The 23,183-nt window shown below is 49.1% G+C and overlaps 1 protein-coding gene across 1 annotated transcript; it reads right to left on the minus strand.

The window, feature by feature from the left end:
* Positions 1-17,109: 17,109 nt before the first annotated feature.
* Positions 17,110-22,789, minus strand: LOC142068841 (cathepsin G-like). The gene is made up of 5 exons (XM_075118912.1): positions 22,732-22,789; positions 19,349-19,496; positions 18,673-18,808; positions 18,230-18,502; positions 17,110-17,891 (listed from the first exon to the last, which is right to left on the minus strand). The coding sequence occupies exons 1-5, from the start codon at positions 22,787-22,789 to the stop codon at positions 17,742-17,744; spliced, it is 765 nt and encodes a 254-aa protein (XP_074975013.1). The 3' UTR covers positions 17,110-17,741.
* Positions 22,790-23,183: the final 394 nt, after the last annotated feature.

A 23,183-nucleotide genomic window follows, 5' to 3' on the forward strand; every position in this document is an offset into this window, starting at 1 on the left:
TGACCATTTTAACTATTGCCGAAGCTGTGTTATCTTCCTTGGGGTTTTATTCTTTTACTTATTTCGGTTGTATCTGGAAAATAGCAATAATAAAACTCCAGACCATTGAAACCAATGGGAGGATCTGGGCCAAAGTTCTTTGTATTTAGCTGTGACACTCTGGTTCCCTCCTCCAGAGGTGGGCAAGAGCTCTGTCTAGCTCAAAAGCTTGTCCCCTCCACCAACAGAAGTTGCCCCAATGAAAGGTGTTCTCTGACCCACCTTTTCTCTCTCAGATCCTGGGGCCACCATGTCTACAACACGGCAAACAATATCTCATCTATCCATCGAGCTCCCTTATTTCGTCTCACTCATACGAAGAGAATTGAAAACTAGCTATAACAATGACTGCAGTACATTTCTTCCCCGTGGAATCCTGTCTTACATTTATTGGATGCTGAATGTTAATAAAAACGGATACCTTTTTTCAGTAGAAAGTCTGTGCAAGGCTTTAAACAGCATTTCCAGTTGTTGCCTGATTCTTTGTAATGATTAATCATAGCTGGATTGATTGCCAGTCCTGAGGATTTTTCACCCAAAGACTTGAAACTGCTTGGAAAATGTTAACTAAATAACCCACCTGTGAGGTGCCTCGTTGCCTTTTGAAGGGTAGCCACCTCGGAGGTGGGACACCGTGGCTGTTTTACAGTGCACTATAATGGTGCATTACTGTAGAGGAAGAAGAGCCCTGTACCAAGTTCAGACCAAAAGAGTGAACAGAAGAAGGCAGAATGAAACAAACTGAGTCTGAGTTTGGGCTGGACACCAGCTCTAAGGAAAAGTGACAAGGCGACTAGGAGCAGAGAGTTGGTTTCAAGTTTAACCCAAAAGAGGGAAATTCCCAATGCATCATGCCCCCTAGCACCACATTGGGGCATTGAGGTCAGCACCGACTGCGAGGGGCCAGCGCCCCCTACTGGACCTCCCACCTCACTCCCTGAAGCACACCCTCACACTGGGACTCAGAGCCATTCCCCAGCAGGGTCCGCGCCAGGAGCGGGAAGGGAGTTCAGAGTCACTGCCCCATTTGACACTTGGCACCTCCAACAAGCAATACAACAGGGCTGGGAGCTGGTGCCCGATGTCTCAGTGTTTCCACTAGTACGTGCCCTGGGAGTGGGGTGGGCCACTGCCAAATACTTTTACTGAGCCAATCGAATGCCCCCTTTGCGCTAATGACCCTCAGCCATTAGTGGACTGGAACCAGTGCCCCATATGCCATTCCCATATTCACTAGCTCAGGGCCAGATTGGAGCTGGGGTGGCAACCCTTAATGGAGAAAGGCCTCATATCCTATTCCTAACGCCCTGAGCCAGCTAGACCCCGTGGCCTTGGGCCAGATCAGAGCCAGCTGCCCCTAGAGTGGAGAAGCCTCATATCCCATTCCCCACCCTGCACCACCACCCGAGCCAGCCCGTCCCCCTGCTCTAGGACCGGATTGAAGCTGGTGCCCCCAAGAGGGGGAAGGCCCCGTATCCCATTTCCAGACCACCCATGAGCCATCTGGCTGTCACAGGGTGTTTAGCTGTGATGTGCTACTCTGTACTTGTCTTTACCATCCATTTGTGAGGGATTGTTGCTGAGAAATTCTCCACGGAACCCGGGTCCATTTCATTGGCCGGAGTAAATCAGCGGAGTCCCACTGAACTCGACTGGTCTTTGGCTGATTTACCCCAGGTGGGGATCTGGTGTTAGATGTCTGCTTCTGCTTGTTACATTGTAATTGTTCTCCAGGGATTTTTGGCCTTACTAATGTCTCACCTTGACTTAGCTCCCCTCTGCACGCAGTCGGGTTTCATTTACACTCACTGTTTGCCAACATTTCTGCTGTGGCTAACAAGCCCCATAGGGACAATAATTCAAAGCTCTCCCTAATTAGCCCTGGGGATTACACACTTTGCAAGCAGGGAGCAAAGGCAACAATTAAAAAGTCAAAGCAGGGAGGAACTGCAAGTTTTTTAACGAGCCTCAGTGGGTACCAGAAATCACGTGGTAACACTTTGACCAAGCAACAGGGAAACACACCTCACAGCTCCTTAAAACTCTAGTTACAGCTGTGCAGCTTTGCGGATCTGTCTGCTTCACAGCCAGCGGCGGGCCGGAGGCTCAGCAGCCGTATTGTGGCTACTCTGGTTTACACCAGCTGGGGATCTGGCACCATGGAGTTTATTATAACTACAACAGTGCGCCCAGCTCCAGGTGTGGCCCGTTGACTCCAATGGTGCGAGGCCGATTTCCAGCCACGGGTCATCCGGCCCCTGTCTATTCTGGGCCCTTAATTCTAAATTCCCTGCTCTGTTCATTCCCTCTGGGGCACCTGGGATCGCCACTGTCGGCAGACAGGACAAAGGCAAGATGGACCTTTGGTCTGACCCAGTCTGGCCGTTCTTATGTTCTTATGTACTTTTTATGACGACAAAACTGTTCTGTGTAGAAGGATAAAGTGTCTCACACAAAATAAGAAGAGAGATGACAGACTGTCCATTTTTACTGTTGCTGCAACTACCAGGGTTCCATTCCGTAGGGCAGTGGTTCTCAGCCAGGGGTACACGGGGGCAGGCAGAGGTCTTCCAGGGGGTACATCAGCTGAAATGTCAGTACACTATTTATATTCCAATTGATTTGTTTTATGGTTAAAAATGAGAAAGTTGGCCCTTTTTCAGCAACACTTGTGTGTTTTTATGTCTGATTTTGTAAGCAAGTTGTTTTTAAGGGAAGTGAAACTTGGGGGTACACAAGACAAATCAGACTCCTGAAAGGGGTACAGTCATCTGGAAAGGTGGAGGGCCACTGCCTGAGGGCTTTATTCTGTTACTTTTCTCCATAGTCTCAGCACCTCCCATATAAAAAAAGCGGGAGGGGTGATACTAAATGAGAACAAGGACACTGCTGATGGGAGCCAGGGTGTGCCTCGGGAAAGCAGGCCACTAATAACAATGAGACTCACGTCTTAGATCTCCCAGGCTCCGGCCTTGTGTTTTAACTACAAGGTTGCTATTAGCACCCCATCCGCTCTGGACAAAGCTGAACACCCGGATGCAATTCCTTCCCCCAGGTTAGTTTTATACAATGAACGATACGGACCGACACCTTCTGAAACAGGGAGTTTAAGGCCAAAAGGGACCCTTAGATCATCTGGTCTCATCGCCCACGTCACACAAGCTGGAGAGGTTCTCTCAGTAGCCCCTGTATTAATCTCAATAAATTGCGCATGGCTAAAACATCTTCCTGAAGAGCCTCCAGTGCGGATCTGAAGACTTCAAGAGATGGGAAATCCACCCCGTCCCTTGATAGTTGAGTCCAATAGTTAATCGCTTTCACTGTTAAAACAAAACAAAACTGTAGGTCTTATTTCTGAGCTTGGAAGGATCAGATTTTTATTGGTAAATGTTGGTAAACATCAATTTCCCCATGCACACACACAAACCAATGGAATATATTTCTAACCATAAAAACTGAAATTTACCGATAGACAAAAGTAAGGAAAGTTTAAGCATATTGACCTTTTATATTTTCACAGGTGATGTCGACCCTCTCACTACTAATTTTGTACAAATAGATAATATAATTTTAAAAATGCTTAAAAATACCCATGGACAGGATCCATCAAACCTGAATTCTGCCAACCCTACTTATTTCACATTTGTCTGTCTGTAACATCCAGCTATTGTTTCTCATCCTGCCTTTCTCGGCAAGAACATAGGAAAACAACTTGGCCTGGCGGACAGAGCTTCGGTGTAGACCGTGGAAGGGTTTTATCATTGTTGGCAGTAGTGCCGAGGGGGTGTAGACACCCAGACACACAGTCTAGTCTCTTCCCTAAAGAACCGACAGTCTAAGGGTGACTCCCTGACTCTGCCACTAATGGCTGTATGAACTTGGGCAAGTCCTTTCTGCTTTCTGTGCGTCTGTTTTCCCTCCCACTTCTGGTCTGCCTTTCCCTGCTGCATAAGTAATCTCTTGGGCGTAGGGAGCCTTTGTCACTATCTGTTTTTACAGCACCCATCAGGCTCCCTATAGAGGCATAAGAACATAAGAACGTCCAGACTGGGTCAGACCAAAGATCCATCTAGCCCAGTATCCTGTCTGCCGACAGTGGCCAATGCCAGGTGTCCCAGAGGGAACAAACAGAACAGATAATCCTCAAGTGATCATCCCCTGTCGCTCATTCCCAGCTTCTGGGAAACAGAGTCTAGAGACACTTCCATGCCCATCCTGGCTAGGGTGACCAGATGTCCCAATTTTATAGGGACAGTCCCGGTATTTGGGGCTTTTTCTTATATAGGCTCCTATTACCCCTCACCCTCTGTCCCGATTTTTCACACTTGCTATCTGGTCACCCTAATCCTGACTAATAGCCATTGATGTGCCTATCCTCCATGAGGCCCTTAGGCGCTTGTTGAAATAATCACAGTATGGCACTAGCCTATTTTGGAGATGGGACACTAGGGCCCAGCAGATCCTCCAAGCCATTCTCAGGCTAAACCTTAGGGTAAAACCAGCCCCTTCTCCATATCCCTTACCCTCTGCTGCCCCTTAGTGGCTATTCCAATCCAACCACTTACAGCCGTGTCAATCTGCGTTTCACTGAAATTCTGTTTGCATTCACTTCCCCTTGTCTTTTTTTGTTTTAAATTCCTGATGCATTTCTTTGCCTGACAGTGAGACAGGTTGATGTTTCGCCTTGTACTCTCATGGGCCAGCTGCTTATAACCATTTGTATGGCTCCCCTGATGTCGGTGTGTGTGCGCTACATCAATATTCCTTAAACCACTTCCTTAGGTAAGTTGCTCCAAAGGCTAATCACGATTACAGAACTCCTGCCGAGGAAGGAGTACTGCAGAAAGGGATCTAGGGGTCATAGTGGATCACAAGCTAAATATAAGTCAACAGTGTAACGCTGTTGCAAAAAAACCAGACATCATTCTGGGCAGCGATGAGCTGCCAGAAGCTCAAGAACCGGTTCCTTCACTCGCTCCGGGTCTTCGGTGGCACTTTGGCGGCACGTCCTTCAGTCCTCCGGGTCTTCGGTGGCACTGAAGAACCTGCCTCCAAAATGCCGCCGAAGACCCGGAGTGAGTGAAGGACCCACCTCCGAAGGCTCAAAGTGCCGCCGGGTCAGTACAAATTCACATGGGAGCCTCCCCAGCCGAGAGCTCAGGTGGGGCGGACAGGACGGTCCCGCGGGCCAGATCCTGTCCGTTCCGTCTGAGCTTCCCCACCCCTTTAACAACCTGTTCTGAACCGGCTTCAAAATTTAACAACCGGTTCGCACGAACCAGTGCAAACCGGCTCCAGCTCACCACTGATTCTGGGATGTATTAGAAGGAGTGTTGTAAGCAAGACACGAAAAGTAATTCTTCCACTCTACTCTGTGCTGATTAGGCCTCAACTGGAGTATTGTGTCCAGTTCTGGGCACCACATTTTAGGAAAGATGTTGACAAATTGGAGAGAGTCCAGATAAGAGCAACAAGGATGATTAGGGGTCTGGAGAAACATGACCTATGAGGGAAAATTGAAAGAACTGGGTTTGTTTACTCTGAAAAAGAGAAGACTGAAAGGGGATATAATAACAGTTTTCAAATACCTAAAAGATTGTTACAAGGAGGAGGGAGAAAAATTGATCTCCTTAACCTCTGCTGATAGGACAAGAAGCAATGGACTTAAATTGCAGCAAAGGAGTTTTAGGTTGGACATTAGAAAAAACTTTCTAACTGTCAGGGTGGTTAAGCACGGGAATAAATTGCCTAGTGAGGTTGTGGAATCTCCATCATTGGAGATTTTTAAGAACAGGTTGCACAAACACCTGTTAAGGATGTTATAGATGGTGCTGGTCCTGCCATGAGTGCAGGGGACTGGACTGGATGACCTTTTGAGGTCCCTTCCAGTTCTATGGTTCTATGATTCTAGCCTGAATTTCTCTAGCTTCAGCTCCCAGCCATTGGCTCTTGTCATGCCTTTGTCTGCTAGATTAAAGAGCCATCTGCTCAGAAATCTCCTTCCCATGTAGTTGCAGGGAGACTGGGATAAAGTTACCTTAAGCCAGTGGTTCTCAACCTTTCCAGACTACTCTACTCCTTTCAGGAGTCTGATTTGCCTTGGGTAGTCCCAAGTTCCACCTCACTTAACAACTACTTGCCTACAAAATCAGACACAAAAATACAAAAGTGTCACAGCCCACTATTACTGACTTTCTCACGTTTACCCTATAATTACAAAACAAATCAATTGGAATATAAGTATTGCACTGGGTATTTACATGTATGATACATAGAGCACTATAAACGAGTCACTGACTTTGCTAGTGCTTTCTAAAACTAGGCCAATACCTAGAGGAATTGATGTACCCCTTGGAAGACCTCTGCGTATCCCCAGGGGTATCCCTGGTTGAGAACCACTGCCTTCAGCCATTCTTGTATTAATTCTTAAATCATTCTTGTAGTCACAAACTAGAGCATTGCTCTATACCTGATTTTCCAGAGCTTAAATCAGATGTAACTATTATTATTCATTATTTATATTACCCTAGTACCCAGGAGCCCGAGCCATGAACCAGGACCCCATTGTGCTAGGCGCTGTCCAACATGGGACAAAAGATTCCCTGTCCCAGAGACCTTACAATCTAATTAGCCTAGACTACGGCTGTCAAGGTTCCTTCCCCACTCTGAACTCTAGGGTACAGATGTGGGGACCTGCATGAAAACCTCCTAAGCTTACTTTTACCAGCTTAGGTTAAAACTTCCCCAAGGTACAAATTAATTTTACCCTTTGCCCTTGGATTTCCACTGCCACCACCAAACTTTATGTGGTTTTACTGGGAAACGTAGTTTGGACACGTCTTCCTCCAAAATCCTCCCAACCCTTGTACCCCACTTCCTGGGGAAGGTTTGGTAAAAATCCTCAGCAATTTGCATAGGTGACCACAGACCCAAACCCTTGGATCTTAGAACAATGAAAAAGCATTCAGTTTTCTTACAAGAAGACTTTTAATAGAAGTAAAGGAATCACCTCTGTAAAATCAGGATGGTAGATACCTTACAGGGTAATTAGATTCAAAACATAGAGAATCCCTCTAGGCAAAACCTTAAGTTACAAAAAAGACACACAGACAAGAATAGTCATTCTATTGAGCACAGCTCTTTTCTCAGCCATTTAAAGAAATCATAATCTAACACATACCTAACTAGATTACTTACTAAAAGTTCTAAGACTCCATTCCTGTTCTGTCCCCGGCAAAAGCAGCATACAGACAGACACAGACCCTTTGTTTTTCTCCCTCCTCCCAGCTTTTGAATGTATCTTGTCTCCTCATTGGTCATTTAGGTCAGGTGCCAGCGAGGTTACCTTTAGCTTCTTAACCCTTTACAGGTGAGAGTATTTTTCCTCTGGCCAGGAGGGTTTTAAAGGGGTTTACCATTCCCTTTATATTTATGACAACGGCTCACAGTGACATCCCATTCGTAAGTCATTCTTGGGATCACAGTCTGAAAGTCACCTCAAATCATTCTTGTAGCTCTTTTCTGACCGGCTGGCAATCAGATTCGATGGTGCCTCACATTGGGCACCCAAGAACCACGAGTCACTTTTGTAAATCTTAACCCTGGGGAGGCAATGAATGCCAGAACAACATGAAAACAGTGCGGTCTTCTGTTCTCCTGGGATTTAAGGATGATACAGGGACCTGATTCGTTGATCATTCTGGTTAGAAACATATAGTCCCTTTCCCACTAGGTGTAAGTTGCCAGGTTAATATGGAGCTGTCATAAATATAAAGGGAAGGGTAAACATCTTTAAAATCCCTCCTGGCCAGAGGAAAAACCCTTTCACCTGTAAAGGGTTAATAAGCTAGGATGACCTTGCTGGCACCTGACCACAATGACCAATGAGGAGACAAGATACTTTCAAATCCGGAGCCGGGGGGGGGAGAAACAAAGGGTCTGGGTCTGTCTGTGTGATGCTTTTGCCCGGGACAGAACAGGAATGGAGTCTTAGAACTTAGTAAATAATCTAGCTAGATATGCGTTAGATTATGATTTCTTTAAATGACTGAGGAAATAAGGCTGTGCTGAATGGAATGGATATTCCTGTTTTTGTGTCTTTTTGTAACTTAAGGTTTTGCCTAGATAGATTCTCTATGTTTTGAATCTAATTACCCTCTAAGGTATTTACCATCCTGATTTTACAGAGGTGATTCTTTTTACCTTTTCTTCTATTAAAATTCTTCTTTTAAGAAACTGATTGCTTTTTCATTGTTCTTAAGATCCAAGGGTTTGGGTCTGTGGTCACCTATGCAAATTGGTGAGGATTTTTATTAAACCTTCCCCAGGAAAAGGGGGTTAAGATTTGGGAGGATTTTGGGGGGAAAGACGTTTCCAAGCGAACTCTTTCCCAGTAACCGGTGTTAGACATTTGGTGGTGGCAGCAAAAGTCCAAGGGCAAAAGGTAAAATAGTTTGTACCTTGGGGAAGTTTTATCCTAAGCTGGTAAAAGTAAGCTTAGGAGGTTTTCATGCAGGTCCCCACATCTGTACCCTAGCGTTCAGAGTGGGGAAGGAACCTTGACAGGAGCAGAGCCCGCTGACCCTGAGTGGCTCTGAAGGACAGGACTCCAGCCTCACCTGCCGTTACTCCAGCATGGAGAGAACCCAGGGGAACCCAGGACCCAGGGGAACACGCTGCCTTCCTGGGGATTTTGTTCAAGAACGAGCATGCCATGCCGGGGATGAACATCAGAGCTGAGCTCCATACCAAAGAGAAGCACAGCTACCTGAACATTAGCGACGCGCAGCTGCAAGACGCAGCCACCTACCTCTGTGCAGTGCCACAAAGGGCAGCTCAGCCTGGGCAAAAACTGCAGGCTGGTGTATTCAAAGGTGCCAAAGGGGGTTAGGCACCCAAATCCCTTTGAAGTTCAGTGACAGTTGTGCACCGAAGTGCGTTAGGAGCCCTGTCATAAATATAAAGGGAAGGGTAACCACCTTCCTGTATACAATACTATAAAATCCCCCCTGGCCAGAGGCAACATCCTGTTACCTGGAAAGGGTTAAGAAGCTCAGCTAACCTGGCTGGCACCTGACCCAAAGGACCAATAAGGGGGCAAGATACTTTCAAATCTTGGCGGGGGGGGGAGGCTTTTGTTTGTGCTCTTTGTTTATGTGGTTGTTCTCTCTTGGGACTGAGAGAATCCAGACAGAAATCCATCTTCTCCAACCCATCCTAATCCAAGTCTCCAATATTGCAACCAGTATAGGTAAGCCTGGCAAGGCAGATCAGTTTGTCTTTTGTTTTATGTGAATTTTCCCTGTGTCAAGAGGGAGGTTTGTTCCTGTTTTCTGTAACTTTAAGGTTTTGGCCAGAGGGGGATCCTCTGTGTTTTGAGTCTGAATACCCTGTAAAGTATTTTCCATCCTGATTTTACAGGGATGATTTTTACCTTTCTTTTTTCAAATAAAATCCTTCTTTTAGGATTGACTGATTTTTCCATTGTTCCAAGATCCAGGGGGTTGGGTCTTTGATCATTTTGTAACCAGTTGGTTAGGATATTTTTCTCAAGCCTCCCCAGGAAAGGGGGTGTAGGGCTTGGGGGGATATTTTGTGGGAAGACGTCTCCACGTGGGCTGTTCCCTGATTCCCTGTTAAATCGCTTGGTGGTGGCAGTGTACCAGGTTTTAACCTAAGCTGGTTGCAATAAGATGCGGGTCCCCACATCTGTACCCTAGAGTTCAGAGTGGGGAAGGAACCCTGACAAGCCCCCTTTTCACAAAGGGCTTAGGGGCAAGTTTGTAAAGGGATTTAGTGCCTAAAGATGGAGATATTATCTTCAGTAGGCACCTAAGGTTCCTACACACTTTTGAAAATCCCACTAGATGCGGATTTGCTTTTTTAGATGCCTAAATCCCCTTAAAAACCTGGACTTAGGACCCTAAGCCTCTGATGGTCAATGGGATTTAGGATCCTAAATGGCCTAGGTGCTTTTGAGAATTGTACCCTAAGTGCAGAAGCGGTGGATAGAGTGTCCCCTGGGCTTTCCTCAGAGCTCAGGAAGACAGGGACGTAAAGTCTTGGCAGCTCTTTATGTTTATAACATTTGCAGATGACACCAAGGGTTTACAAAGACTTTGGAGGACAGGATTAGAATTCAGAGTGACCCTGACAAATTAGAGACTGGTCTAAAAATCAACAAGATGAAAGTCAATAAAGACCAGTGCAAAGTACTCCACTTAGGAAAGAAAATCAAAAGCACAACTACAAAATGGGGAGTATCTAGCTAGGTGGTTGTAATGCTCTTTTTCAGCATGATATTATATTATTATTTCAGTTTATAGGGGATCACCAACTGAATATGAGTCAATAATAGGATGCAGTTGTGAAACAGGTTAATATGATTCTTCCCAACAGGTGTCTGGGTAGTTGAAATCCCGCATCACCACTAAGTCCTGTGTTTTGGATGATGTTGTTGGTTGTTTAAAAACAGCCTCATCTACCTCTTCTTCCTGGTTACGTGATCTGTGGTAGATACCTACCATGACATCTCCCTTGTTTTTCACCACTATTCCCCTTGCCCAGAGACCTTCAACAAGTCTGTCTCCTATTTCTACCTCAACTTCAGTCCCAGTGTATTTCTGATATATAAGACAACACCTCCTCCCTTTCTTCCCTGCCTGTTCTTCCTGAGCAAGCTTTACCCTTCCATATCAATATCCAGTCATGCATATTATCCCACCAAGTCTCTGTGATGCCAACTATGTCATAGGTCTGTTTATTAACTAGCATTTTGAGTTCTTCCTGCTTATTTCCCATACTTCTCGCATTACTATACAGACATGTAAGATTCTGATTTTATTTCCCCGCTATGTTCTCTAGCACTTAGTCCTGGGCATGAGTGCAGGGGGACTGGACTACATGACCTCATGAGGTCCCTTCCAGCCCTATGATTCTATGAGGTATTAGTAGCAGTGTCAAATGTAAGACACAGGAGGTTATTGTCCTATTTTACTTGGCACTGGCGAGGCCTCAGCTGAAGTATTGTGTCCAATTCTGTCTGCCGCACTTTTAGAAAGTTGTAGACAAATTGACTCGAGTCCAGAGAAGAGCAGCAAAAATGATAAAAGGTTTAGAAAACCTGACCTGTGAGGGTCTGGTTAGTCTTAAGAAAAGAAGACTCAGGGGGTTGAGGATGGACTTAGTCTTCAAATATGTGGGGCTGTTATTTAGCCATGGACAATAATTGGCCACCGTCTGCTTTTGAAGCTGAGACAAAAAGTTATGGGCTAAATCTGCAGACAGGGAGATTTAGGTTGCGTATTAGCTCAACAGAGCTGCTGCCTGGCTGGCTCTCGCTACTCTCTTTTCTCCTTGCTTTGAAGCAGCTGCAGTCCCAAAGGACCTTGTGAGGAAACCCCTCCCTGGCCATGCAGTCCCCAAGCTCTGAGTCAGAGTAGGGACTTAAGGCAACACCCCCACTCCCATCCTTGGGGCCACAGCCCCTTTGCCTGCTCTGGGGAACCTTGTGGCTGCCCAGCAAAGCAGTCCTGGAGCCAGCACCTCGGCCTGGCCGCCCAGGCTCCGGCATGGAAAGATCAACCGGCAGCAAAGAGAAAACCATGCCACCTTTTGGAAAGAACATCCCTTGGGAAAGCGATGGTGAGTAAGGTGTCTGCTGGTCCTGGATCTCTCTGCAGTTCAGGCTGTTGCCCTCCAGACAGCGCTGCGCTACAAACAGCAATGCTCTCTATAGACAGGGCACACCAGTTCATTCCAGCCCCTGGTTCTTCCATGCTCTAGTTCTCTTGCCAGCCCCCTTTCTATGTGGTGAGGGGTATGGGGGACTCAGCTGCAGGGCAGGTATTGAGGGGAAGGGAGGTAAGGTTCATGCTTGTGTAACCCAGAGGCACAGAGACCACTGAGGGAGATGAGTGAGTCCGCTCTACAGCCTTAGCTAAGTGCCAGCTGGCCTTTAGCTCATGCGGTAGAGGCCGATGCCTTTAGCTCCAAAGGTTCCCAGGTTCAATCCCACCTGCCAACACCCCGGGTCTGTCGGCATTACACTTGGCAGCAGGAGTCACTCCTGTGTGACATCACTGCTGGATTTCTAATCTTGACCCTTCAGACCACAGCTCTCTCTCCTTCCTCCACTTGGCGCTGCAGGTGGAGAACAAGCAAGAGAAAAGCAGCTGTGTCCTGCAGAAGAGCCGGGATGCTGGGGCAATGGCCAAGATCCCAGGCTCAGCCATGGTGCTGATTTTGCTTTTCAGTGAGTAATATTCCAGTTCCCATTTCTGAAAGATTCTCCAGGTGCCTCCCCTTTCTGGACTGCTGCTGAGACATTAAACAGACCTTTCTCCTCCTCCTCTTCTCCCATAAGGGATGCTCTTGGGCACTGGAATTGAATTTCAATGGAATCTGAGAGCCTAAATAAGGGGGATGGTGTGTGAGGGGCCCGTGAAAGGTTGTCAGTGGTTTTCAACTTGTGGGCCGTGGAGCCCAGGGAGTCCACAGACTAAGTCTAAGATTTCCAAAGGGGTCCATACTTCCAATGAAATTTTTTAGGGGTCTGCAAATGAAAAGAGGTTGAGAACCACTGCACCAGCTGGCCTCTTGAGGTCCCCACCAACCCTCCATGTCTGTGATTCCATGAAATCCCTTCAGCTCCTTCCAAAATCCCTGACCCAAGAACTCAAATCAGGGACAGCATCCTCCGACTAGCCTGTCTCTTACCCTCTCCTTGTGCCAGGCTGCACCAGGAAAACGCTTTAACTCAGAGCCAGCCTTCAGTGTCAGGGGTGGAGCACAAGTCTGTTCCCCTGGACTGCACTGAGATACCCAGACCCATAGATTTCAAAGGCACGAGTGACCATTGTGACCTTCCAACCTGACCCCCTGGTGGACACCCCAGATCCAGAACCCACCCAGCCACTTCTGCCTCCACCACGGCCCCCGGTCAGTTGTTCCCATGGCTCCATGTTTAATGTTTGCATATTAGTCTCAGCCAGACCTTTTCTGACTCCGGCTGTCAGCCGTCGGGTCTTTCCCTTCCTTGGCCAGAGAGGTTAAAGAGCTCCCTGCTCTCACAAACCCCCACCCCATGGAGGTTCCTACAGAGGGGGTCGAGTCCCTTCTTCGCCTCCAATACCCTCAGGAGATCACTCTCCTTGGAGCTCTCCCCACCAGCTTGTTCTTGTAGCTCTTTTCAATTGCCAAAGTCCTTCTAGAAGTGTGAACATTAGAGCTGGACAAAATCTCCAGTCATGGTCACACAAGGGCCAAATCCAGAGATGACTCCACCTCCTTGCTGAATATCCCCTGGTTTATGCACCCAAGGACGGTATCTGCCTGCTTAGCTCCAGAATTGCTCTGAAACCTCTTGTTTGGATGGGTTCCGCCATGCTCCCTTTCAGAGCCCCTGCTCTCCAGGTCACAGCTCCCATCCTGCCAGTGTGAACAACATCCCTTGTCCCTTGATGTTTGACCTTGCATTTGGATGGATTCACATGAAGTTCTAATTGAAGCCCACTCACCAGGTGACCCAGGTAGCTCTGTAGCTTGGAGATGTCCTCCACCCACCAAAGTTTGTGTTCTCTGCAGACTTTGCCAGCAACAATTTTACATGAACTTCCAGATCATTGATACAGATACTGAATAACCTGAGGCCCAGAACAGATATTTGTGGGACCCACCAGCAACACACATGTGGATGCTGATTCCCCTTTGAAGATCACACTTTGAGGAAAATCAGTTAGCCCGTTTTGGAGCCATGTTCTTAATTTGAATGTTGTGTGGTATTTGGGCAAACTCCCTAAAAGAATCCACATATATATCACATCAGCACAGTCACCTTAATGAACCAGACTTTTAATGTTGCTCAGAAATGACAAAATGGTCATTGAACATGGACTGTTCTCCACAAACCCATTTCGACTGGCATTAACTCTGTTTCCTGTTTTAGTATCAGCCTTTTGGTAGATCCAATCTCAGCCATTCCATTATTTGGCTCTGGATCCCTCTCTTGAAATTGGTATGTCTGATGGATGAGGTGTGGGATATGTCCAACCAGATATCAGTGTCACGATCTAGAACCATTCCAGAACCTCTCTAGGTCCGTTCAAAATCAATACAGATAGGACTATAATATGGTTTAAAAGAGAACTAGAGAAATTCATGGAGGTTAAGTCCATTAATGGCTATTAGCCAGGATGGGTAAGGAATGGTGTCCCTAGCCTCTGTTTGTCAGAGGGTGGAGATGAATGGCAGGAGAGAGATCACTTGAACATTACCTGTTAGGTTCACTCCCTCTGGGGCACCTGGTATTGGCCACTGTCGGCAGACAGGATACTGGGCTGGATGGACCTTTGGTCTGATCCAGTATGGCCATTCTTGTGTTCTTAGATGCATGAATACCCAATTAACTCCATTTAAATTCATGCTGGATTCATTTCAGTTGATGCTGTTCCATTTTAGATCTATCCATACCCCCATAGCCACCTGTAGATCCCTTCTAGATTGATGCACATCCCTCTACATCCATTTTAGATCCATCTAGACCCCCATACATCCATTCTAGATCCATCTCCCCACCCTACCAGTACCAGACCCACCCGCTGTCTGTACCCTGCCGGTAGCTACAGTCGGGATCACCGACCTGACTCCGGGCCAGCAGGGGGGTTGGCTGGGAGCATCCATGTCTGGTCCCTGAAAAGGTGGGATGCAAGAATGACTAAACCAGCGATGCTCCTGGTTCTCTGTGTCTGAATCCCTGTAGGGGGAGAGCACCTCCCCTGACAGGCCAGGGACCCCATGGACAGGGGATGGGGCTGAGCCCCCTTGGGGGTTGATAAACTCAATGGGAGTGTCACTTTGGGTGTCACATACATGTTCTGTTTTAGGCCCAGGAGGCCTGGCAGGGGTGCTCCGAAAAAGCGAGGCTCAAACGTGGCAAAGCGGCGAATTCGTGGTTTTACTGAAGGTAAGTGACACACCCGCAACGGGGACTCCAAGTGTTGCTGTCACGGAAGCGGAGAGCCCAGCGCACCGGAGCAATGCCTGGGACGAAGTCCAACGAAGGGCCGGATAGCAGGCATTAATATACATTTAACATTATTAGCTCATGTATAATTACTAAGGGGTTGTGCTTCTTTACTGGCAAGGGGCCACACGAGGCAGTCGAGGCCGGTTGTGGGCAGTTTCGACCGGTTCCTCATGTCCGCCACTGACCGATAGTAACCGTCTGCACGAGGAAGCGTTCCTCCCTAGCTAGGCCGTCACAGAGTCTTCCGCAGTCCCTTACAATACGCAATGTCTGGGGTGGGGCACTAGTATCAGGGTGATCAGAGCCACCGGCCTCCATCTCACACACAGGGGACAGGGGTGTGTTTTCTCACCCAGCACCGACACCGATCAGTGTTACCCACAGCCCACGGAAACAGGCGAGCTGGGGAAGGGCAGAACTTGGTGCTTGGAACAGTGACAGCAGCACAGAGATGCCCTAGAGGGGAGGCCCCACGGCTCATTCTGTACCCCCTGAACCAGCCAGTCCCCTGCCATGGGGCTGGATCAGAGCTAGCCCCCACCCCCGCAGGGGAAAGGCCCCAAGTCCATTCCCCACTCCCCTGAGCCAGCCTGTCCCCCATCCCAGGGCCGGTATTAGTCTCACCAATGCTGCATGGAGAGGCAAAATCCCCTCCCTGCTCCTATGCCTCTGTTTTTACAGCCCAGGCTCTGGCCAGTTTTGCCACAGTGGTGCATGGGGAGTTCATGGTGTTGCTTGTTCACTGTAAGCCCCCCAGATCCTTTGTTGAGCCCCAGTTCTCCAGGACACAGTCCCGGATCTGGGGAGGTGTCCACTTCCCTGGGGCTGAGATGGAGAATGCTGCATCTGCTGGATTCTCACCGCTGGGGTGTGACTAGGCCCAGCTCACTAAGTGCCCCAGCTTGCTCCCTGCATCTGCCCTGGCTTTGTCAGCATTTACCACACTGCTCAGTACTGTGACATCTACAGATCTGGTGGCAGCTTGAGCTGGGATCCTGGGGTGACTCTGGTTTCTGGCGTCCAACCTGAGCAGGTCCAGGACTGTCAGATGACCAGGGCTGCATTGTGCTGGGTGCTGTACACTGTTTATTAGGTGTATTATGGTAGCGCCTAGAAGACCCAGTCAGGGCAAATAATCCCATTGCAACTGTAGGTGACTTGTTAGGTGTATTGCAGTAACACCTAGGTGGACTCTGAGCTATGGCCTAGGACCCCAGTGTGCCAGGTGCTGTACAAACACAAAACACAGTGATGGCCCCTGTCCCCAGTTGCTCACAGTCTAGGTATAGGACAGGAGAAAACAAGTGGCTACAGACAGGCTGACAGGGAAGAACCAGGGGAACAATGAGATGACACTAATAGGCATTGGCAGATGGTGCCGTATCCCAGTCTGAGACGTCTCTTCCCAGAGCATCAGAGCTGGTCCATGGATCCCTGCTGCACTGGGCTAGGTTTGTGATGCATTTTCTTTGCAGGGGAGCTGTTGCAAACAGCAATGGAGTTTGCCTCCTGCCTGAATAGCCCTTGATTAGAGCCAGTCAGGCTGGGAGGACACACAGAGTCTCTTTGGGATCAGGCCTTGACATCTGGGCTGAGATGCCTGATAGAGGGACTGGCCTGCCAGCTGTTTGTGACCCCTCTGTCCCCAGACAGGTGCAGAGTGGAAGGGGAATGACGTACAAAGGAAACTAAGAATACCTTGGTACTGATTTCTCCTCCAGTGGGCCTAAAGTGCACTCCTGTTGGCAGGGAGTTGGCCTAGGTGTCAGTGGTGGGATACCAGAGTAAATATCAGTCACACAGTGATTTGCTTTTTCACTGGTGATTTTCCTTGTCTTTCTAGCAGATCCGGCATGAATTACTCAAACCCAGGGGGTGAATTCACCACCAGGCCCAAAACCCTGGTTACACCTGCTAGGTACAATTTAGCTGGGAGTCCGAGGTTGGGGGGCATTCATTCAGTTCCCAGGAAGGCACCAATTCATTGTTTTGCAACTTCATTTTTACTCATTGCTGGCTAAGAAGCAGCGAGCGAAATGCACCAGGCCGCGTGGATGGGCAGGGCAGTGGAGGTTAGGGGGAGGTGCTCAGAGCTGTCATTTCAGCTGAAATCAGTTCGGTGCATAATTTTCCAATTTCCCTTCCCATGAACAAACTCCCGCTCTCCTTGTCAGCGCAGGGAACAGGTGTCTTTGAAATGGGCGGTGGCTACCCCGGGGGAAATAACATGTGGAAAAGGCCCAGTGAGGATAGGGCAGGCTGCAGTTTTAACAGAAGTTAGCAGGTCAGGTAATGATGAGGATCTCCCATAAATGGTCACTCGACTGGCTGACATGGGGGAGGGCTACAAACTGCCGGGTCTGCCCCAGGGTTTGGATCGTGTCCGTTACCCCGGGGTAAATAAACCAGCTGGTTCCCTAGCAAAGACGCAGCCTAAGGGCCTGGGTTGGGATTGCCAAGGGAGCTGTGGGAGTTCGAATTGAACATGGCTCCTAACTCCCCGAGGCTCCCTGCCTTGATGCTCATGGGTGGGGCACTGCCTAAGAGGAGCGGTGTCTGGGGTGGGGGAGATCAGCCTGGGGGACTCAGCCCCTCTGCAAAGCAGGCCCTTCATCTGGGCCAATGCAAAGGGCAGAAGCGGTGCAGATCCAGCCCATGTAGCGATTCCCAGCACGGCTCAGGGCTGCAGCCTCCTCATCGTGGCCTGTATCCAGGGGATGAAGGTGGAGACTCTTGTGTAGACGCTTGGGGGGCTCCCACTGGCAGACCCCCAAGAGACAATGCCCTGGGCTGTTTTCCCACACACCAGGGGGCCCCCAGAGTCACCCTGTGAAACAAAACAAGCCACAGATGGCGAAAAGCTCAGTGAGTCATTTCCCACCGCTCTTCAAACACTGGTGGACACTTTAGTGACACCCCCCTGCTACCCAGATGGTCTCTGCTTGGGCCCCCCCACAGCCCAGCCTGTCTCAGCAAACCCCCAACTCCTCCCAGTCAGTCTCTGTCCCCCGCCACCCCCCGAGAGAAGACCAGATATTTTTCCATTGGTTCGTACAGCACTTAGCGCAGCAGGGCCTGATCTCTGATCTTAGCTTGTGGGCCCAGCTGCAACAGCAGGAGCCTCGTTAATAATAAGGATTTATCAAGGACGCTTGGGAGTTTCACCTTAAAAGAGGCTTTACTCTCCTTTGGGTCCCCCACACACATCATCGTGTAGCTGTTATATATAGAATATGTCCCACCAGGATACTTCAGACACGTCTGATCATCCAGCACCTTCAAATCCACCTCCCGGAGTTTATGGGGGAGCTCCTTGTTCTGTGCGCTCGTCCGGCCCCAGCCGGCGACACTGCACACGGTCCCTGGTTGCACTCCCTGATGAGCCAGGGGGAGCGGGATGAGCCCGACCTGTTCATTGAGCTTTGCCTTGTGCTCCAGCTACAAACAAGAGAGGACACAAGCACCAGGGTCAATCTGAAGGTCAGAGCTGATGATGGGTAGAGAGAGACTCCAAGAAGAGAGAAACTACAGCCAATGTAGATGGGATGAGGGTAGTACCTGCAGCAGTGTGAGGTCACTGCGGGAGGGGTGATGGGGTGGGGTGTTACCTGCAGCAGCATGAGGTCATTATTATGGGTCTCTCTGTTGTATTGCGGATGGGGGATCCGGCGGCGCACGGAGAGTTTCTGTTGGCTCAGTTCCCCTTGGTTAATGTCATGGGCTCCCAGGCACACAGTGATCTTGCTGTAAAAGCCAAGAGCAAGACATGGGCACTTGGGGCAGGAGTGTACTGAGGTGGGGGGTGGGCACATGTTGGTCTGACATAAGTACTGATCTTGTGGGGACAGGGCAGCATGGGACACTCAGGCAGTGATCTCAGACACCTTCATTCCCCTTGACCCCTGGGTCTCAGCTCCCCTCCAGCCAGGGGACCCCGCCCAGCTAGATCCAGACAGGGGTCTATGCCCAGCTCCCGCCACCCCAGAGCTGTCCTTGGGCTGTGAGCCCCTCCCTCTCCCATCTGGGCAATGGGCCAGACCCCAGCTGGTGCCAATGGCTGTGGCTCCACTGATTTACCCAGTGCTGGATCTGGACCATGGTTTGCAGAGGCCCCTAGAGACACGGCGACGCCCCCTGAGCAGCTCAGACCCCTGGGCTCTGCTCTCCCAGCCTGTCACACTAACTGCTCCTTCCCTGCAACCTGTGACAGCACCAGAGCTCCCGGCTCCCCCATCACCCGCTAACCCCGACCTGCCCCGACATCCCCAGCACAGAGGCGCTTACTCTCCATTGCAGTGAGCGGCCGTCAGCACAAAGTTCTCTGACACCAGGAACCCTCCACAGCGAAAACTCATGGCTCCGTGTTTTATTTGCAGACAGGCCATATAGGGTCTAGAGTGGGGCTGGGCTTCCCGGCCTCCGATGATCTCACCTGTGGGGGGGACCAGGTTCATATAAAGAGTCTCATCATCTCCTTGGGCCGAGCTGGGACCGAGCTCCCCATCCCAAAGGGGAGTCCCCACAGCCTCAAACCACCCCCTGTGGTGCTCTCCCTGGGGGATCCCTGTGCCTGGAACTCTGCCCCATAGAATCATAGAATATCAGGGTTGGAAGGGACACCTCAGGAGGTCATCTAGTCCAACCCCCTGCTCAAAGCAGGACCGATCCCCAATTAAATCATCCCAGCCAGGGCTTTGTCAAGCCTGACCTTAAAAACTTCTAAGGAAGGAGATTCTACCACCTCCCTAGGTAACGCATTCCAGTGTTTCACCACCCCCCTAGTGAAAAAGTTTTTCCTAATATCCAACCTAAACCTCCCCCACTGTAACTTGAGACCATTACTCCTTGTCCTGTCATCTTCTACCACTGAGAACAGTCTAGAACCATCCTCTTTGGAACCACCTCTCAGGTAGTTGAAAGCAGCTATCAAATCCCCCCTCATTCTTCTCTTCTGCAGACTAAACAATCCCAGTTCCCTCAGCCTCTCCTCATAAGTCATGTGTTCCAGACCCCTAATCATTTTTGTTGCCCTTCACTGGACTCTCTCCAATTTTTCCACATCCTTCACATCCTGAGCTCTGCCCCAGACTGGACACCCCATGGGGCCGGAGGGTAAATCTAAAGCTCTGACCTCGCGAGATGGAGAATTGGTGCAAAACGCACCGGGAGTGGGTCAGTAATCGCATTGCCTTGAGGTAACGGCTTTGGGTGTCAACGTCAGCCAGAACGCCACTGACAGGTCCCCTGCTGACATTTCACCTTCTCCACCAACCCCTAGTGACAAGCCAGGGCTGGTCCAAAGCTGCCCCTCCAAACTGCTTTTGTACAGAAAATCGGATTGTCTAGACAATGAAAAGTTTCCCAGAAAGCGTCTCCTCTCCTCAAACATTTTGGCTTTTTTTTTTTGAAAACTGATTATTTCCCCCCCAGTTTTTGCCAGTTTTCAGCTGAAAATGTGTGAGTTTTTAGTCACCAAAACAATTTTAATTTTGGTCACACTACAAACGAAGATGGAGAGGCAAGGTATGAAAGGGAAACATGCTGCCCCCCATCTGTTTAGCCCTGCTGCCTTCGCAGCCCTTCAGCCATTACTGCTTTTGTTTCTCCAAATGTTACCAAGATTGCCAGGATCTATGGCAACGTTATGCAGACCTGGCCAGCAAATTTGAACTAAACACTCATCCTCTGAAAAAGCATTGGGAGAAGGAACTAGGCCAATAATTTTCTGCTAACCAAACGGAAACAAATTGTAGCCCATGCTCCGAACTGCTCCTTGGAGCTACATTTAAGATGAATTCCACAGGAAATCCTATGGAGGATGCATTGGACCCCTCTTCAACTGTTCAATGCACGTGCTGCTAAGTCAGCTGTGACACAGAAGGTGCTGACTTCACCCATATGCTCATAGACCAGTAGGCTTTGGGCAGAACTGAAGGGGACAGTGTTTTTTTTCCCCCCATCAAATAAAATTAAACCTGTAATTTTCAACCTAGTGGGTGTTAACTGGAAGCAGAATAAAACAGAAAGGCTTTGGCTAAGCAGAGCACTAACAGCAGTGAAAAGCAAGTACCGCCAAAACGGAAATCCAAAAAAACAACCAACAATCAAAGATTAGAGCGTAGACATCCTAAGCTTGGCTGCCAAGGGAAAGAGCTATCGACTGTTACAGAGATTCCCAAGAGAAGTTGTTAGAGATATGAGATGCTTTCCTAGAAGTATCTGATCATCCTGTCAAATTCATGGGTCCACCTCACCACCCCGCTTCCCTACCCACTTCCTTCCACTCCCTGTATCTATGCCTCTCATTTGAATTTTGCTTCTAGCCTTTATCTTACTTTAATAATTTTTCTTTAACTAGCGGGATTTTTATAAAGCATATTTTGTTTGTAAATTGTGGAATACAATAAGTGATTGATATTCTAACCATTCATATTATAGATAACTAAATGTTTCAAGCTTAGCAAAGGTGAGGTAGCAAATACTTAATATCTTATGAGGTGTTTATGCATTATGAGAAGTTTATGTATATTTTGTTGTTTGTTTTCTCACTCTCTCTATATATCTTTTAAAAAATAATAAAAAGTTATTAGAAAAACAAATTACTTTGGGGGTCTTCACTGAAAAGTTGAAATTTCCCAGGGAAAAACTTTTCAGACCAACTCTGAACACATCTCAGCCCAGGTGGATGAAGTCAAAGCTAGACAATTGGTGTAAAGACATCAGGGTGGAGGTGACAGGAGGGGCAGGGAAGAGCTGGTGAAGCTGAAGGACAACGTAGGTAGAAGAAGAAATGGAGATAAACTGGGCAGGGATAGATGGAGGTGGAAGTGAGAGGGTCTCTAACCATCAGAGGGATGTAGGACTTAGGAATTGCCAGACTGCATGGTTTGTTTTAACCTTGTGCAAATGCACGTCCTGAGACACTTGTATGGGTTGAAGGCTGGTTCTCTGAGGTTAACTGGCCCCTGGGAAGTTTCCGATGCTTTGGCCAGGTTTAAATCAATATCAGGGCAGCCACAGGCAGAGCTGACCCAGTTGAACTACAGATGTGGTTTAAAATCAGGTTAATTAAAGCCATACAAGTTTGTGTGCAGCTCACATCTGAACGTTTTAACAGACGACTCATGGATGTTAGTTTGACGTCCATATGAAGGAGGCTGTTTTGACAGTCTGGTGCTGTTATTTGCATATGGTGCCACCAACCCAGAGGAGGGCCCCGTTCTGCCGGGTCCTGCGCAGACCCTCAGGGAAAGTCAGTCCCTTCCCTAAAGAACTTCGATTTAAAATGACAGCACAGACAAAGGAAGAATGAGCGAGAACCCAGGAGTCCTGGCTGTCACCCCCAAGCTCTACTCTAATCACTAGACCCCACTCCCAAGCAGGGGATAGAACCCAGGCGTCTTGGCTCCCAGCCCCCACTTAAGATACCCCAGTGTCTCTCTCCTGCTCTCAAGCTCTCTGTGTGTCTCTCGGGGGCTTTATCTCAGCACCAGCTCCACCACCCAGACTCCTTCACCCCCACCTCCAAACCCGTCCCTAGCCAGGTCCTGGGAGCCAGCGATCACCCTGGCAGAAGCATCTGACTCTGGGGAGGATCCAGGATTTGCAAACAGCCCAGAGGAGCTCCCGGCTCTACTCCCCATGATCCCTGATGCCCCCGCACTCACCAGCCCCAGCCCAGGGGGGCAGGAGAAAGGCCGCCGGCAGCAGGATCAGGATCAGCATCGTCACCGTCTGGGGAAAGTGACAGTGCTCAAGCCCCAGTCCTGGGGGATTTATAGAGCCAGCAGCAAACCACAGGTCACGTACGCGCCCCCCTCGCAGGGAGCTGGGACCACACACAGGCACCCTCAGAAACCTCAGCATCATGCCACTGACACATGGGGGCACGAGGGAGGGAGCTGGGTCTGGAAAATAACCTCTCTCGAGGGGAAGGAGCCTGGGACGGGGCATCTCTCACCTGGTGCTGGGCTCATCTGGAGTTCGCCCGTCTCCTCTGCTCCAGCAGCTCATCTAGTGGGGAGTGCAGCCGATGCTGAGTCACCCGCTGGCTTGGCTCAGCTCCCCGCTTCTGCCCCAGCGTGCGTCTCAGAGCAGTAAGAAGGGGATGGGGGCCATG

The sequence above is a fragment of the Caretta caretta genome, chromosome 13 (assembly GCF_965140235.1).
Source record: "Caretta caretta isolate rCarCar2 chromosome 13, rCarCar1.hap1, whole genome shotgun sequence".
In the NCBI taxonomy this organism is placed as follows: domain Eukaryota; kingdom Metazoa; phylum Chordata; order Testudines; family Cheloniidae; genus Caretta; species Caretta caretta.